Below are 18690 nucleotides of genomic sequence, written 5' to 3'. Positions count from 1 at the left end.
GCCTGCAGACTGTCTGCAGATCAGACCCTGCCTGTTTGGGTTATTTGAGACCATTTTTTTTTTTTTTTTTTTTTTTTATAATATAAAGAAGAGAAACTGGGTGGAGCAGTGCGCAGGCACACTGGTGTTTGCCCTATCTTGTTCCAACAGCCCCTCTTTCACATAAGGGCTGTTTTGCAGGGACTTCTTGGGAAGCTTCACTTTGCTGTGTCCTAATACGAGAATGTGTCCCAGCTGGGGAGGATGGGCGCGAAAGCTGGGCACGTGAGTACAGCAGCTGGCTGTGTGATCTCCGGCAAGTCGCTTAACCTCTCTGGGCTTCCGGTGTCTCCCCTATTGAATGAGGCGGGGCGGGGGGGGGGGGGGGGGCTGGCCATCTCATTCTAGTCCGGCTTTCTAGGATTCACTCATTTCCGCGGTCAGAAGTTCAAAGTCACTGTAAGCACTGCCCAAACCAGGGGACATCGATCGTTCCCCTGGCTGGGAAAACTTCCGACACCACTGGATGCTATGTTTCCGAATGGCTCTGTTCTTCTGAGCAACAAAAAGAGCCATTTCCCAGCATTTCCTTTATCGCCCCCTCTTCTGGTCTGTTCTTTAGAAACCTGTGGTTCTCGGACCAGCCCTGAGAACCTCCAGTGCGAGGCCTGGAGCTTAAGCACCGCCCCCCCCCCACCCCGCCCAGGGCTATGGTCATAACTCGTCAAGAGTCAGGCGCTGTGGGAGGCGAAGCCGGGAGGGCCGGTCCACGTGCTTAGTCGGTGCGGGGCCTCAAGTCCCTGCTTCTCTTGATTAACCCTTAACTAAGGTGCACATAGGACAGGTGACCACCAATGCAAGGGAGCCCGGAAGCCACCCTCGAGTCAGCGCCTCTGACAGAGGGACACTTGGTAGCTGCCCACGGGATTCCCGTGAAGGCCCTGGGTGGCTCTGGTCTTGCCGCCCGTGACCCTGACTCTGAAATCACGGCGGTGGTCAGTCGCGGGGACGCCTGTGTCTGGCCCTAGCTCCCTCGTCCGCGCGGCCTAGATGCAGAAGTTGGCAGCGGTGTCCTGAACTGGGACATGGGACTGTCACTGAGCACCCGTCCCCAGCACCCCCCCAGCCCCGGCTTTGCCGAGTTCCCACAGCTGTGGCTGCCCGGCCCCGCCCCAAAACCCTCGCACACCTGTCTGCAGGCCTCCTCTTGGCCCGCCAGCCCAAGCCGCCAGCAGGCTTTCAAGGCCCGGGCCTGTGGGCGGAATCGGCCCAGGGAGGTATTTACTTAAAATCACACAGGAAGGTGAAACTAGGTTCAAAGAAATCCTTTTGTAGATGGTTCGTTAAAAATGCCAAAGAGGCTGACCATTCACATTCTCTGAATGTGTCCGATTCATGCAAGTAAGGGACGGGTCGGGGTTCATCCGCGGCTGCTGCCCACGTGGGCCCTGTGGTCACGGAGTGTCCCGTCAGCCCTTCTGCAGCTGTTTGCTGTCCCCCAGGGAGCTGGGCTGGGGGGGCGCTCTGTGGGGCTGAGAAGGACACAGGGTGGCCTGGAGACGGGTACCCTAGCCTTGCCTTTTCGCAGAACCCCTACGCAAGTGTGGAATTGAGCATTTTGCAAACGGAGACACAAAGAAGCACAGGATATGGGACCCGACCACGCGGCCTATCGTCTCGTTGAGGAGACCGCACACTTCTAGAAAAGGGCCGCGGAAGGCAGAGCAGGATTACGTGTCCTAACGAGGGTTCCATACCCTATATTCCGTGGCCACCTCCGAGGCGGGCCGGACCAACGGGATGAGCACTGGACCAGGAGTCCCAAGACTTGGAGTTCAGGTCGGCCTCCAACTAGGCCAATCCCTGTGATTCCCTGGGCCTCGGGTGTCTCATGAGTAAAATAAAGGGCACGGAGCAAAGAAGAATAAGGTCCCTTTCAGCTACAACAGTTTGCCGTTCCCACTTGACCTTGTGGAGCAGCAGTTATGGGCTCTCCTGTTGGAGTTCACCCAAGGAAACGGGACAGGACTCGAAGACCCTACTGAAACCACCACAGACAGGGCTCCTGTCCTCCTGCGGAACAAGGAGACACAAGGTGAGTGTCACAGAGTGGCTGTGTGGCTCATCCGAACCGGGCAGGATGGACGGATATGTGACACCCTGGTGATATACCACTGCCACCAGCACGAGAACAATAATAGCGTTAAGAGTAAAGCAAATGACACCAACCACTTATTTAGTGGGCGCTGTGCTTAAACCCTTGACGAAAATATACCTCAATCCCTGCGGCAAACTCCTGACGTAATAGGAGTAAATACACGCGACGCTCCCTGCGGGCCGGGCATACGAATGGTAACTCATTTGTCCTCACAGCTCGCCGGTGAGTCAGGTGCTAATATTACCGCACCCATTTTACAGATGGGGAGCAGTGGAACAAAGGACTTCAGTAATTTTTGCAAGATCACATAACTGGGAAGCAGCCAACCTGGGATTGGAATTCCAAAGTCCGTACCCACTATCCGCCATATAGCTTTTAGTGCTAATTTATAGATCCAGATTCTGCTTTCCTGAGAAAGTGCATTCTCGGGGGGGGGGGGGCAGGGGGGCCCCCTGTTTTTTTCTGAGTCTCTTCTGATGATAAGATGGGAGGAACAGCTGTATCTGCCCTGTCTTGACATCTCCAGGCCGCTGTGTCTCTGTCTGAGGGAGCCATGAATGACCAGGGAGAAAGTTTGAAAAGTAAAAGAAACTCCTTATAGACCCCCTAATGTATCCACCGGCCGCGCCCCCGACCGCCCCCCCTCCCCCGAGGCGTGAAAGAATCAAATGAGGAAATCGGGAAGAGATTCTGGAATAAGACTAACAAGATTTCCTCTCCCGTCCACCTGAAATTGGCCATCGGTAATTTTGCACAAATTCAATTTTGAAGTCATGCTTTGTAATTTGTGGAAAATCATATTAAATTAAACAGATCCACGTCTGGGCAATGACTTCTCTCATTTGGCAACATATGGTGCCTCAGAAAGCTCAATCCCACGGCAAAAATATTACCAAAAATAGAAGGAAGGAAGGAAGGAAGGAAGGAAGGAAGGAAGGAAGGAAGACAGAAAGAAAGAAAGAAAGAAAGAAAGAAAGAAAGAAAGAAAGAAAGGAAAGGTGGCCTTTTAATCATAAGCAACCGAGTAGAGGTATTCCGGGACATCCCTACTGGTTTTCCTGAGAATGTTCGGCGTGACCAGTGATCTCCAGGAGCTGCAGGAACCAGAAGTACAGAATATTAGCGTTGAAGCCCATGTCTGTAATTGCTTATATGAGACGGGGGGACCCGGGATTGGCGGTAAAGGGAACGGCGGGAACTGACCACGTGGAGGCTGTGCGCCTGTGCGGGCCCACTAGGCGGGACCCTCAGGACAGCGCCCTGCGCCTCACGGGTGACAGGTGGTGGGGATTACATGAACCAACGACAAAACCATGGGCTCCATTTTGTTATTGCCTTTGGTACACGCGTGAACCAGGCAGCGTCCTCGTCATAATTCACCGCAGTCTGCTCCGATCACAACCCCAGCATAGACGCCGTCACCAACCTATGCCGCAGGTTCAAAACCGGCGGGGTGGGGGGTGGGGGGGCGACATCACTGCGCGTTTCAAAAACTTGTGCTTTCACCCCGAAGACACCAACCCTCTTGGACCAGCCACAGAATCACGGCCGAGAATTCAGGCAAATGACGGTTCTACAGAGCTGGCAATCTACAACAACATCCGGATGAAGATGAACAGACCTCGAGAGGGGCGATCTCAATAAACCACTTAACGGGCAGAAATGCCGAGGCGAGCCCTTGAGCTCGTGCTGACTTTTCCAGATATTTTAATAACTTTATCATATAATTTGCCATCTGATCTTACAGAGACATGGGCTAATGCAGTGTGAGTGGCCACATTGGGCACAAACCCCATGAGACTTAATAAAACAACCACGTTCACTTCCCTTGTGCGACCTGCAACTCCAAAGAGCACTATCACTGGTCAGGTTATTTCTTCCTCCCTTTTTACCTTGAGAGATTCTTCGACCTCCCCCACCCCCACTCCTGCAGGTCAGCGTCCACATGCGACCTTCCTAAAGACGGTAGGAGTTGTTGGCACAGCGTAAGCTCCCTGGGTCTTGGGTCTGGCCTCGGAGTGACTCAGTTGAACACATAAAGCTGTAAGTAAAGACAGTTCCTCTGTGGGAACCAGCAAGTTATAGATCTGGGAGATTTAAATGTCCCGGATGGGTGAACTGCTCACACCCAGGGTGGTGCCGACGCAGAGGCTTTCTCTAAGGATGCTCTGCCTTTACGACATCACTGGTGGCCACACCCAAAGCCCCACAGCAGAAGGGTCACGGTGCATCGTCCCCCTTCCTCCCAGCGGGACTGGGCTCGCCACCCCAGCAGCCCAAGCCTTGTTCAGCACGATGATCGCACTGACTTACGGAGGCGTAGATTCAGTAATGTCGGCTGGAAGACCAAGATGGTGAGCAGGAGTGAGCTCCAAGTGTGTTCGTGCTGTGTGTTTTAAAGCTCAGGTTTCACGGCCACGCGACAGCCATGAGGTGACATGAGACGCGTTGGTCAGTTCTCTCCCACCTCCTCCCCCATCTCGTCCACACTCCCTCCAGGCGGACAAACAGGGGGTTCCATCTTACAGTGAATCCCCTTTACAAAAGGGTAAGAGTCCAACTTCGGCTCAGGTCACGATCACATGGTTCGTGGGTTCGAGCCCCACGTCCGGCTCTGTGCTGACAGCTCAGAGCCTGGAGCCTGCTTCGGCTTCTGTGTCTCCCTCTCTCTCTCTGCCCCTCCCCTGCTCGCGCTCTGTCTCTCTGGCTCTCAAAAATAAATAAACATTAAAAAAAATAGAAAGGAAAAAAAAAATCAACTGGATAAGAAGTACTGCGCGGGGGGCCCCCCCGCCCCGCGGTCAATCCTCAGGCGTGCACAAAAAAAAAACAGAAAATAAGCATGACTGGCCAATGTTTGTTTTTCGGGTGAGTTCTATACCATTTTTTGAAATTATTTTGTTTTATTTACTGTGGTTGGTAACTGAATCTCTGGTATCAAAACATAAAATGTTCTGCCAGAAAGAGATTACGGAAGAAAGGTCTGTGGAAAGAAACTGCGTTTGTCAGTGAAGATTTTATTTACAGGTGTTTTGCAATCCGTCCCTTTAATCTCCATAACAATTGGGCTGTTCTGCTTTGGAGGCAGATTATTGTTCAATAATCGGAAAGCTCCAGAGGGGCGAAGGCTACGGACGGACGTAAAATGGGAGGATCTGAGACAACTATGTACCGAGGCGGCTCCTGAGGTCTGAGAAGCCCTGGGTACACTTTCCTCCAAAAGGCCTGACAGTGGGGCGCCTGGGTGGCGCAGTCGGTTAAGCGTCCGACTTCAGCCAGGTCACGATCTCGCGGTCCGTGAGTTCGAGCCCCGCGTCGGGCTCTGGGCTGATGGCTCAGAGCCTGGAGCCTGTTTCCGATTCTGTGTCTCCCTCTTTCTCTGCCCCTCCCCCGTTCATGCTCTGTCTCTCTCTGTCCCAAAAATAAATAAACGTTGAAAAAAAAAAATTCAAAAAAAAAAAAAGGGCTGACAGTGAGGCCCCGAGGGCCAGAGAGGAATAAGGAGAGGCAGAAGTCGTTAGGGTTCCTCAGCATTATTTAAACCCCATGTGCTTTTAAACAGCCCCTAAAAGAACTGAATTACAGCAGGGCCTGCCTTGCCGCTCCTCGACGTGAGGAAAACTAACGCCCATGAGTGAAACCAGCTCAGCTTGGGGAACCACCCCTTACAAGAAAGCACAGTAGCTCTCTAACCCAGACCCTGGCTTTGCTACCAGAGAGTATGGTTTGTTCCTCCCTGGGTGCAAACTTTGGGCAAACTTGGACACGACTTCGTGGCCATAGTCAAAGTTTCTTTTTTAAATATACAAATGTGAAAGGCTATCTTCGGGTGATTTGTAAATTTGGGATTATGGGGCATGCAAAGTGAATCGCCAGCCTTTCGAAATGTGCGTCCGGTCAACAATGCCTTGCCATAAAGCCATTTTTCAAAGAAAGGCAGCTTGTCCCAAATGACAGTGATACGCCTAGCTCTGGGGAGGTCCAAATCTTGAGTCCGTCCCAACTGGCTGGCTGTGGTCTTCCTGTCGTCTTCTGAGCCCATGCTTACCACCATCCACAGCGTCATGAGCTGTTGGGGGCGAGGGCAGAGGGCACCCAGGCCTCCAGTCTGCTGGTCTGTGTGGTTCCCATGAGACAGGGCAGAGATCCCCGTGACCTTTCCCTACCTAGCACTGCTGGCCCTCTGGTCCCATCTGCCTACGTGCGCTAGAAAATGTTAAGAAATGTCTGACTTCACATAAAAAAAAAAAAAAAAAAATCCTATGTTTTGCTGCCTGGGAGATAAAAGTACCATGATACTGAGTGCCAGCAATGACGGGCTGACCTGCTGGCCAGAAGAGATGATGGAGGCATTTAACGTGAGCCACTGTGTCCATATGTCCCCTGCCTAAAATATCTGCTCTGGGGGGTGGACGCAGCAAAGTTATTTCTAGACTCCTCTGCGGCCTCCTGTCCTTTCTACTTTGGTGTATTGCTAGAATGGTGCCCACTGGCCCTTCCCCCTCCCCTTGCCCCGCCCCCCCCCCCCCCCCCGCCGCCCCTCGACCAAAAAACGTGTGTCCATGTTCTGAGCCACAGACCCGTGAATGTGATCTTATTTGGAGAAACAATCTTTGCAGATGTGATTCAGTGAGAAGAGATGAGATTCTCCTGGTTTATCTGGGTGGGGCTTAAATCCAGTGACAAGTGTCCTCATAAGAGACAGAAGAGGGGGATGACACAGACAAGGAGGCCGTATGAAGGTGAAAGGGGAGCCTGGAAAGGGAGAGCCAGGAGCCAAGGAACACCCAGAGGCACGGATTTGCGTGCTCGGGGGGGGGGGGGGGGGGAGTGGCACAGAGAGAGGGAGACAGGATCCCCAGCAGGCTGTCCACACCGTCAGCACAGAGCCCGATGCGGGGCTTGAACTCACAAACCGTGCGATCACGACCTGAGCCGAAATCAAGAGTGGGATGCTCAACTGACTGAGCCACCCAGGCGCCCCTAACGGTTTTAAGTGTTTTCCACGGGCTGAATCTACGGCTCACCGCTTCATGCTTCACGATGGCCCTAGAATCTCCAAGCATAATTACTGCTCTTGTTTTGCAAGTGGAGAAACTGAGGCTTTAAGTCGTTAAGTAACCTGCCAGAGGTCCCAGAGCAATACACGGTAGAGGCCGGGGTTAGGCCAAGGTGGTCTGCCAGTTGAGCCTTCACTCTTAGCCACTGTGCACTGTCTTTCTAAGCCGTTAGGTCCTCAGCTCAGCTCTCCCTCTCGCCATTTAATCATCGGTACCATGGAAGTGCTCCAGCTAGAGTTTTATTAAAACCTTGCTCTTCTGAGCAAAAACTCTGTATGTGTGTGTGCACCCACACACCCGCGTGCCGGCCTGTAGATTACCAGAACGAGGGGACTGTTCAGAACATATCAAATCCTCAGAAGGAATATTTTATCCTTAAGATCAGGCCCTAAAGTGAACCCTTCTTTCTTGTAATTAGAAAAGCATTAGAAGAGCATTGCCAACACGCTCTGGAAAACACGGTCCGATCACCTTGAACGACATCCATGAAAACGTTTGGTCTGAAAATGTAGTCCCGCTAAAAATGTGGTTTATGATTACGGGTGCTGACAGCTCACGAGGCCGGCGGCTCCTTTGAAGGGCTGGTTTATTAAGTACTTAGCTGTGCGGTGCTTGTAAATACAGTGCAGGCATTTTGAGCCGTGCCGTTCAAGGGGGTTCTGTGTCGCTTACCATGCCTCGCCATCAACACAGCGCGAGAGGAACTCACAGGCCGTGAATGGAAATCAAGGGTGTTAGACACACGGTAGCCACATTCAACCCAAGCTACAATGGCGAAGGCCTTACGGCCTTTTTCTCAAGGAGAAAACAGACTTAGCTTTCTTCCCATCCCCCTTTCTCTTTTTCTGCATGTCTACGACGCGATTCATTGATATGAGCTTTTCAAACTTTCCTTAAACCTACAGTTTACATTGCACCAGCCAAGAACAGGGGAAACAGTAAACTGGGTTCTCAATTCCTGCCTTGAGAATGCTTTTAGCTCTGTTAACTCTAACCCCTCCGCCTGCTCCTGAGAAGAGAGGACAGGACACAGCAGTGGCACCTGTCAGCTTGCTCACCCACACGTTAACTCTTTTTTTTTTTTAATTATTATTATTATTTTTTTACATTTATTCATTTTTGAGAGACCGACAGAGACAGAGCACAAGCGGAGGAGGGGCAGAGAGAGAGGGAGACACAGAAGCCAAAGCAGGCTCCAGGCTCCGAGCTGTCAGCACCGAGCCCGACACGGGGCTCGAACTCACAGACGGCGAGACCGTGACCTGAGCCGAAGTCGGACACTCAGCCGACTGAGCCACCCGGGCGCCCCTCACACGTGAACTCCTCCTTCTGCATCCTTTCCACTGTTTTCCTTTTCCATCCGTCCCTTCCCTCTCGCATTTATTTATTTTTCTGTATTTACAGGGACACCCGATTCAGGCTTGATCTCAATCGTGTTCAGATTCTGACGTCGTAAACCTCTAAAGGCTCTCAAGTTCTACCATGCTAGATAAGAGTGATTTTTAAATCATTCACTTTTCACCTTTACCGCATGGCTTCTAAGTCGATTCCTAGCTCCCTGACTAGTTTGCTTTGTTGTGTAAGCATTAAATGACCATTTGTAGATTTACATGTGCAGACCCCTCTGGCTTTGGATATATAGTCCCCCACCCCACTCTGATTTTGAACTTCTAGACGAAAAAGGAAGGAGAGAGAGAGAGAGAGAGAGCGACAGAGAAGAAGTAAAGAGAAGAAAAGAGAAGTTTGATATTTTACCCCCAAGGCTGGAAAGGGGATTTCTCTCACCTCCTACAGGGAAGTAGAAAGGTTCTTTTTTTCCCTTTTGTCAATGTGGCTGATAAACACTGACATATGTAACCGGATAGCTGAGGAACAAAGTCAATTCATACCTCCAAAAGCTTCACAGACAACCGTAGCCTTTCCAAAGTAACTTTGACTTTTGGGGAAAATCACTATCAAAGCAAAAATCGTTTGGAATACTAAAAATCAGGAGGTGAATCTGAGATGTCAGGGTCTCCACTCTCTGGCCATACTCTCAACTCTCGGCGAGAGGCACGCGCATACTCCTCAAGGCTGATCAGAGGTGGCTTGTGGTTGGACGTTCGGAAGGTTCCGGCAACAACGGACCCCAAGAGAGACAGACTCGTACATGCAGGAAGGCCGGGCCGCTGCCCCAGGAAACAAAGAACAGTTGGGAAGCCCTCCTCGTCCTTCGTTCCCTCATGCTGGAGATTCATGATTCTGAGTTAAGTGTCCTTTTGTCCCCAGCTTGAAAAATCAAGCCCCCTGCTTGATGCCCCCCACCCCCCAAAAAGATAGTTTTTCGAGGTGCCCACCACAGAGTCTGGCCCTAAGGTTATCATCATCAGCAACATCTAATGCTAACAGAAGGCACGTGAATGTCCAGCTCAGCACTCCTCCCCTCGCCTCTTTGAGGATCTGGATCTTTTGACCCTGGTCAGGCTTGAGTCTAATGGATCCTTGATCCAACAGAACCTGCCACCCTCGCAACACTGGCTCCGTAGCCAGAAAGATCTGGGTTTGAGTCTAAGTCCGTCATTTCTGCTCTTGGAGAATCTGGGCAATTGTTAGCCTGTGGGGTTTATCCCCTCTGTCTACAACCCGCATCAGGGGATCGCGGTGAGAGCGGAATAACGTGTACAGAAGGTCTGACCTGTGCCAAAATACAGCGTAACGGGTTAAAGAGCTGAACCTCACGCCAACATGCAGCAGCAGTACAAAACTTTGGCCCCTTCCTTTCTCCAGTTTCTTCAGATGTGAGTCTGTCTACCTCTTCCCAGAAAGGTGGGGGTTATGCAGCTGTAAATGTGGTTCATCAGTTCTGGTAAATCAGGAGTCAAATTCTTAAAATGACTTGCTTGGGTCGCCTGGAGCCATCTCTAAAGGAGTGCGTGTGACCGATTGAGCATCGGCGACCTCATCTTGCTAGAATCTGTCCTGTCCCATCTTTTGAAAGGACACGTGTCCGTCTTCCTTCCCATGACTCTACGAGAATCCTAAACCTCGCCCGTAGCAGTTCGTGATGCTCTCTTGCCTAATCGTGTAGCCGCGACAAAATGGCTTTCTCTTCACTTTTAAGAGCTGGAAAAGTAGGAAGTTGAAATTGACCTCAGCCCTCTTAATAGTTAAAAACCTCACCAAACGAACAGTGGTTTGGTGGGTGGCGGCCTGCCCCCTTTTCCCTTACCTTGCTTCAGATAATTTGAGATGTCTGTTTTGGGGGACTCTCAAGCACATCTGACTGCAGATAAACAGAGGCGTTATTCTACATCTGTGATTTCCGACGGGCAGAGTTGAAGGGGCAGGCGTAGCTCTCCGGATGAAGTCCCAGCCTCTCTGTCAGCCCACGATCTCTCCAAGCCCCCAGCTGCTGATGTTTCCAGATGCTGAAAACATTCACACATCTGTACGGCACCCTATTCAACTTCCATGACTACCTTTGGGATATTTTTTTAATAGCGATTGATGCCTTTTCAAAGAGAGCCATAAACACATGCTGAATTTTTACATAAAGCATCTTCTTAAATATAATATGGAGTCTCCAGAGCTAAGCCAGGAAAATAACCATTTTCCTACTTGTCAAGAACAAAATGAAGGTTCTGGCTGAAAGAGACTTTACTATTATCCCTGTTAACTTTCTAATTTCAGGGAAAAAAAATCCCCAGGGTCTACTCAAACCATGACTAAGGGAAAAAAACATTTCCTTATAGAAAAAAAAAAAAAAGGAAGAAAGAAAAAGGAGTTTTACACGAATATATCTTGGGCGGTTATTTTTAAAAAGTTCCTATAATTTTACAAGTGATGTACTGACCAGCAAATCATATTTTGGAAAGAAAGAGCATTAGCAATATAGTTAACACATTCTTTAGCATAGCAACCAAGCCTCTAGGGCCCTCTAAAAGCAAGTTATTATTACTTACATGTTGCAGAAGTAAAAAGTTTTCAAAAGGAACAATAAAGGGGTGATGCTCTGTGTTAAACCTGATACTCTGCTAAGCATACAGTATTCCAAAGAGCTGAGGAATGCCTGTCCACGGTCGTGTCTCCACCCAAGAGCTGCTGACTGCCGAGGACAAGAATTCAATTACCACCCTCCCCCTCTCCTTTTTGTTAAAAAAAAAAAAAAAAAAAAAAAAAAAAAAGAGCGTATCTGACAAGGAGGGAAATCAGATCTGATTCACTCCTCACCAAAACCGTCTGAAAACAAAGCTGGCTTCAGGGTGACCATTTCAACTTGCCCCCGCTGTGGTTGAATTTTCCATTGCTTTCTAAAAAATGCTGAATAGTTTTGGTTCCAATATCAGGAGAAAAAGGCAAGTCCCTTCATCAACCTAGTAGTATAAATGGCCCGGCATACGACGAGAGAATAAGAGAATAGAAATCTTCCCTTTGACGTCACAGATGGAGGTCTGCAGGTGACGTAAAGTAATTTCAATGGCCCTCAACACAAGATCAAAAAATCGCCTTGACAGTTTGTTCTATCTGGAAGGCAAGTATCATTCAACCCCTTGCCCATCGCTTTCCATTAATGTGCCATTCGACCCAATTTACCGTCCACGCCTGCATTTTGGCATTAGAAAAGATCAGTGTGCATATTTTTGAATGACTAGTCACGATAAAGCACCATAAACCTGATGCTTTCACGGAGGCTATGTCTCAAGACACCTAAGATGAGTCTGTAGATGAGAGACAACCTGCCCGAATCAAGCTCTGGGTTTCTGTTCCGATACAGAGGGGCCACTCTACCCACAGGCCACTTAACAGCTGTGTGCCGAGCATCTGACGGGAAGCCGTCTTTGGGAATTTTCCAAGCAAATAAAAGAACCGCCCCCAGAAACATCATTATGAGAGCCTGGGACAGGAGCCGTCGAACTCTGGGCAAGAGAGTCAGCCTACTCTTCGAGGACCCCCCAAGTGCTAGCCCCAAAAGAGGGGTACTGGTCGAGAAACCTTGAAGAACTCACGAGGAGAGCACATCCCGCAATACGACTCACACAGAGAAAGCACCCGGGGAAGCGAATTTTGGCAGTCTCGGGGGGGGGGGGGGGGCTGGTAGCGTGTCCCTGGCTGGCCACCTGCTCTCTCCCCCAGATGTGTCCCTTATCTCTCCCTTTGAGTCCAACAAGCCTACTACTTGGAGAAGAGAATCTGACTGTGACCATATCACATACAGCTGTGTGCTGCACAGCACAGAGTAAGGGACTGTATTTCGGAAATTTGACATGGTATCACAGAGCAAATAACCATTGACGTCAGTGGTTTCTACGGTGCAAATGAACTTTGTGTATTATCTAATTTGGCACAGGGCATTTTATGCAATTACTGTATTTTACAGTGTTTTTGCAGTTGCTAGCTAAACCCCAGGGTATGCGTGTATGGCTGTGTGTGTGTGTGTGTGTGTGTGTGTGTGTGTGTTAATCTGCACTCTTTATTGATTGCAAATTTATTTTATTGTAAATAATACCTTTGATGTGATGGCAGCCAGACTTTCCTCGTATTTCTTTATATTTTCGTAAAGGACATATATTAGGTACAAGCCCCACCAATGATCTGAAGCCCACAGGAACTTGAAACCTCCTGACTTTCACCTCGCTTGGGGTGCGTGCGTGTGTACGTGCGTGTGTGTTCTAGCCTAATGGGTAGGGAGGAAAACAACATAGCCAAAGCTAACTCTTGAAAACATTCAAGATATTATCTACGTATAGATAGATATCTCTCCATATCCTAGGCACCAAAGCCTCCGGATCTGGGGATCTCAGTACAAGGCAGATCTGACTCAGTAGGTCCGGGCTGGGCCAGAGACCCTGCGTGTCTACGAGGCTGCTGGTCCCACGAGGACCACCCTCAGCGCAAGGAGGAGGAAGAAGCCAGGACTGGTCTGGGGGAGGGGGTGCGGCCCGAGGGCGAGGCGGGAAGCGGGCTCCCTCCAGGTACTTACCCTGCATCTGACTCTGAGGCTGAGGGTTAAAGGCAGTGGAGTGGTTCAAGGAGGCCCGAGGGTTGGGTGTGGGGGCTGGGTGGTGTGGGCTGACCCTCATGGCTGTTCGCCGCAGCTGCTCCAGCTCACTGAGCCGCTCGGAAAAGGACAAGCTCCCGGGCTTGGTCTGATCATCTAGTTTCTGACGATGTCCTATTGCGGGGAGGGGGGTGGGGTGGGGAGGGGAGAGGGAGGCAAGGAAGGAGGGAGGGAAAAGATCAGAAAATGTATTGTGGATTTCCTGACATCCGGGGTTTTCTTGTCTTTCCCCTCCCTCTCCCCTCGCCCCCAACGTGGCTTCGCTGGAGGTCTGCATGCTTGGCTGGGGCGCCCCGGGGGGGGGATTCGGGGCCCCCATCGTCCCAGGCCACTGGGCGGCCCACCCAGTGTGCGCCCCGTCTCCCTAACCCCGTGCGCCCACCTCCGCTGGGCAGAACGCGGGGGGCGCACCCGCCTTGGTGACCGCGTCAGGTCGAGAGGGAGAGAAGGAGCATCGGTCGTTGGCGCTCGGCCGCACACCACGGGCGAAGCTGTGGCAGCCAGGAAAGGTCCCTTCCCTGTGGCATCGGAACGGCCGCTCCCTACTGCAAATCCAATCACCACTGGCAGGTTTTAGAGGCAGCAGAGTGGGCCCTGGAGCTCAGCGCACGCCCCTTCCAACAGGAAATGAGGTGTGGCTGCAAACCCACAGTCCTTGGGGAGGTCCGATTTCCTGCTAAATGCAGGGCTCGGGCAGCCCCTCGGCCCCTCTCCTCTCCCTCTCCTCGAAAGCTTTCTATGGGCATTCTTGAGCATTCCTTCCTGAAGCTGACTTCCCCAGGTGCACCCTCTAAGAGGGGGGTGGACCGGAAGGTGTAGCCTGGGCCTCAACGGGTCCAGTATTCCCAGCAGGATGGGCCCACTGGAGCCCAGAGGATGTGCCAGCAGACATGAGGAGCTGGCCCAGGGGCTCAGGAATCCAAGGGGGGGGGGGCCCAGTGTCTGTATAGATGGTGAGTGTCCTTGCCTTGTTCCCCATCAAAGTCACTGTCACCACGATGCAGTGAGCAGAGGCCATTCACATGGGACAGGCCGGGAGGGTTGGGCCTCCTGTTTCCTTCCTTAATTCCTCCAACAAAATGTCTCTACACTGGAGACGCAGGCCTGGCAAGCAGAACTGAGGCTCGAGATGTACCGATCTAGCCACCGCGGGGCCAGGCGATTCATTCATTCCCCTTTGAAAGACGATGTGCCCCTGCTCCTTCCTCACCCCTGTGGTTCGAATAAAGGGTCATTGACCAATTTCACACACCGACCCCCCCCCCAACCCCCTCCGCCATTGTCAGGCGGCCTCCAAACAACACTGGACCTCGTTGCCATAAACTGGGGCTGCTTCACATGCCCTGACCCAGCCCGCAGTTAGAAAGAGAATTCCAGGGGTCTACTCTCCCCGGCCTGGGGGGGCAGTGGGGTGGGAGGAGTGCATTTCAGCCCAGCTCCCGATCGCTACAATGACAAAATTAAATTTTATAACTTGTATTACGGCTCCAAATCTCCGTGGCTTGCCGTTTCTTCCTGCTGCCAGGCCCCTTGGCACAGTGGATGCAGTCTCAAATTCCAGACCAAAAAAAGGACCCACTATACTGCAGTGATTTTTATCATGGACAAGACCTGTTTGGCTCCAAAATGAGGAAAACGACTTAAGCATAATATTTGTGTAGTTCAAACGCAACGCTCCCTCTTTTCATGTGTCACCAAGGCAAATCTGGACTCTGATTCAGCCCCGCAGCCCACAACACTCGACCTGAACACAAACAGCCTGAGTCACACAGGGCCAGCACACATGTGAGAGGCCTCTTACCGGCCGAGTATTTTAAGCACTGGCCTTGTGGGCGAAAGGCCATAAGGCCACGTCCCGGAACAACTCCTGTCATCCCTTTCTCTCAGAAGTATGAAAATGTCTTTTTCTAGAACATTCTATTTCAGTGGATCATGGTGTAATTCAGTGTCTCTGGATGGATCTTTCCCTGACTCCTCCCTCCTTTTTTTTTTTTAATGTTTATTTATTTTTGAGAGAGAGAGAGCGCGCACGCACGCAAGTGGGGGAGGGGCGGAGAGAGAGGGAGACACAATCCGAAGCAGGCTCCAGGCTCTGAGCTGTCAGCACGGGGCCCGACGTGGGGCCCGAACCCACAAACCGCAAGATCATGACCTGAGCCGAAGTCAGACGCTCAACCGACTGAGCCACCCAGGCACCCCGACTCCTCCCTCCTTTTATATTTGGGACAGATTCTTAGCTTTCCGCTGATCAGACTGAGAAATCTGGTATTCCTACAAGCAAAAGAATTCCAACTCAGAAGCCATTCAAAGCAGTTTTAAATGCCTACCACGACCTAATGGTTGGTATTAGGAGTCAGGGAGACAAGAGGGCAGGACAAATGATTCTGGGGAGTTCCACTGCCTCAGAAAGAACGCCGGTTTGGCGAAATAATGGTACAGAGGCTTCCAGCAGGTTTTGTACCCGTTTCAAAACTTCACATTCCTTGGGCACCCAGTGGCATTTTTGAAGAACACCGTGTCAAGGACAGAGGGTGATCCAGAAGGATGATGTATACGAGATCATTGTGAGTACACAGCATTTGGCAATTTGGACTCTACGGTCTGCCTTTGAAGTGCGGCTCTCGGTTGTGTCCGCCTCGGTCCCCAAGGTTGGGGATCTCGTGCCACCAAAAACATGGAGCAGGAATAAGTCATTTTAGGTAAGCCGCTACTGTGGCCAGGCACAACGTTGAGATGATTTGTTTGCATTAGTCCCCTCTCATTGCCCTACGTCTAAAAAAACCAAAAGTTTTAACATGTGAGCAATTTCTGTATCAGCTGACACCTGCCAAAATCGTAGTCATTTACAGAGATTAACTGATGACTGCCTGCTTTAGCAGGAATGTTCGGGCATAACTCTCAGAGAAAACAATTCTTCACTCGCAGCCATTTTCTAAGCCCCGAGAGTCGGGAGGCTGAGTTTAATGCCGGAGGAGTGGGGGGAAGCATTCATTCCGCGCCCTCCCCACATGTGATCCTGGCGGTAAGAGCCTTCTTATCTTTGCAGGGAATCTCCCCTCACCAGTCACTTCCTCACCAGGGTGCTAGAGGGTCGTAACACCAAGGCACGGGGGAAATAAAAAGCATTATCATCTGAAAGGTGTGGTTCAGATGCATTTATAAGCTAGATCAAAGGAACACCTAATTCTTCTTTTCTGAAGCCATCAGATTTCATGGGCCAAAGAGGCATATTTTGTATGAAATACAGGAGCTTCCGACATAAACTTTCAAGCCGGGGAAAATGGATGCTTTAGGTCTCCGGTTTCCTGTATCTGCGTGCAATTAAAATGTCAATTTGCCCCCTGAATTTTAAATATGGGAAATGTTCACTATCAAGCTCCCTTTTCTTCTTTCTTGCTGAGGACTGGGCTTCAGAGGGCAGCAGGGAATTCAACTCTGGATCAAATCTAGTAGAATTACCATGCAGCGCTAAGCATGCACGTTTGGTAGTCTGACTTTTTGAGCCCACTGTAAGTAAGCTGAAAATGTTGACACGGTGGCCCTTAAAATAGTGGCTGCTTTAAGATTTCATACCAGGACATCTCAATGACTCTTGAACAGAGTTGAAAAGGATACTTAATTTTGTTTCTCTCTTTTACTATTCCCACATTCTGGAAGAAGTATTTGATTAGGATTTTATTATATACATAGTGTCATAAAAAGCCAAAAGAAAAAAAAAAGGGAATAAAAATAAATTAATCCCATCTGCGAAATTTTACTTCTTCATTCCAGAGATATACGTCCTGGAGCTTTCTGGGATAGCTGCCCACAAGGCATCCCTAAATGTTATGATAGCCATGATGGATAATGAGACCAGCTTTCAATTTTTCTGCTATAAAAACTAGACTGAGTAGGTATGCATCTCTCTTCCATAACTGAACTATATTTTTTAAGAAACCACGGTTGAACTGTGGAATATGATATTTTCTCTTTTAAAATTCTTTTTTTAAAGTAGTCTCCACACCCAGCCTGGAGCCCAACGTGGGGCTTGAACTCACGCCCCTGAGATCAAGACCTGAGCTGAGATCAAGAGTTCTGTGCTTAACCGAGCCACCCAGGCGCCCGAACTATATTCTTCTCTATCACAGAAAACAAGTAAGGCTAAATTGTCACATTTTCCTGGAAAATTTTGGCCAGAGAGAATAATTTTATGGCAGCTTGTCAGCCCATGTTTCTGGTATGGGTTTACTACTTTTCTTGAAAAAGTAGGAAGGCATAGATTCGAAGCACTGTCATGATGAACAGTTGAAGAAAATGCATGCGAAATGATAATACCAAAAAGATATCTATCTATATATGTATAGATACATATATTTGTGTATGTCTATATATGACCTTGTGAGTCTTCTAAAAGCATACAATTCTAAAAGCATACAATACAATTCTTTTGCATTTCAAAAGATGCTTGCTGGTCAATCTGATACTAACAACATGGGTCTGGATATAAAAACCTGGGTATCTCCCCCTTAATTTGCTACGGCTTTAGGACTATGGAAAAGAAATTGACGTGTGTAGACAACAGCTCATTTTTCCTGGTATAACAGTCTAAACTCTAGATTCCGGGGTTATTAAAGTCTTGAGGACAGGAAAGTAATCATACCGAATGTGAATGTGATCCTTCCTTAAAGCACCTTGCAGGTGATGAAATAAATCTTTCTAATAGCAAAACTATCTGTCTGCTGGCTAATTTCATGCTGGACAGTATTGTCCCATTGTGTGTATATATATATATATATATACACACACATACATGTATGTATATATCATGATATCAAATATATGATATGTATGTTAGCATATTCTATATTAGGATACATATTATATATTCATGTTTATAGATTGTCCAGTGCCATATAAACTTTGGTAGCCTAACTTCTCCCTCTAATTTCTCCCCATGTTGTCAAACTAGGACATCCCTGCAAAGTTAGAGTACTTCAGAACTGGAGACGTGCCGAAGAAATCGGCTTTGTTTTTTAACCCACGTGTGAGAAGTGAAGTTCAGACCGGTTATGTCATTTATCTAACCTCACACGGCCAATGAGAGAAGGAGGGCAGGTCTGAAAACACACCCACTCCCTTAAACAGCTGCCCACCCACCGCCCCGCAATCTTGCTCCTATCCATACCAATTTCTGTGTGCCCCCCCCCCCCCGCCGGTGGATCGAAAGCAGAGTGAACAGTGTTAGGTAATTGTAGGTCACCGGGCCACCAGAGCACCATAAGGATTTGCACTTTCTGCCTTTACTGTCCCACTTCTGTTCCCAGCTCGTGTGTAGAGCCAGAAGTGTATTGTGACCCCACAGTAGAGAGCTATGTCTCACACACCTGAATGAGCATCCGAGCCTTGGGGCATTCTGACTTGGTAGCCCTGGGGTGTGGCCTGAGAATTTAGACGTCTAATAAGGCCCAAGCGATGTG

At 49.7% G+C, this 18690-nt stretch overlaps 1 protein-coding gene and 1 long non-coding RNA gene across 2 annotated transcripts in view; one reads left to right on the top strand and one right to left on the bottom strand.

Annotated features, from left to right (window-relative positions):
* Positions 1-18690, bottom strand: part of RUNX1 (RUNX family transcription factor 1) — a gene marked incomplete at its 3' end in the record, with an annotated part of 95697 nt that overhangs the window by 26717 nt on the left and 50290 nt on the right. Inside the window, exon 5 of the mRNA XM_040484973.1 lies at positions 13157-13348. Coding sequence (XP_040340907.1) covers positions 13157-13348 — 192 coding nt within the window. The remainder of the gene's footprint in view (positions 1-13156; positions 13349-18690) is intronic.
* Positions 1746-3811, top strand: LOC121035965 (uncharacterized). Its single transcript, XR_005793161.1, has 2 exons — positions 1746-2074; positions 3651-3811. It is a non-coding gene; the product is annotated as an uncharacterized LOC121035965 (long non-coding RNA).

The sequence above is a fragment of the Herpailurus yagouaroundi genome, unplaced genomic scaffold, assembly GCF_014898765.1.
Source record: "Herpailurus yagouaroundi ecotype Mexico unplaced genomic scaffold, PumYag 162, whole genome shotgun sequence".
Taxonomy (NCBI): domain Eukaryota; kingdom Metazoa; phylum Chordata; class Mammalia; order Carnivora; family Felidae; genus Herpailurus; species Herpailurus yagouaroundi.
This window is presented reverse-complemented; position numbering and strand designations above follow the sequence as displayed.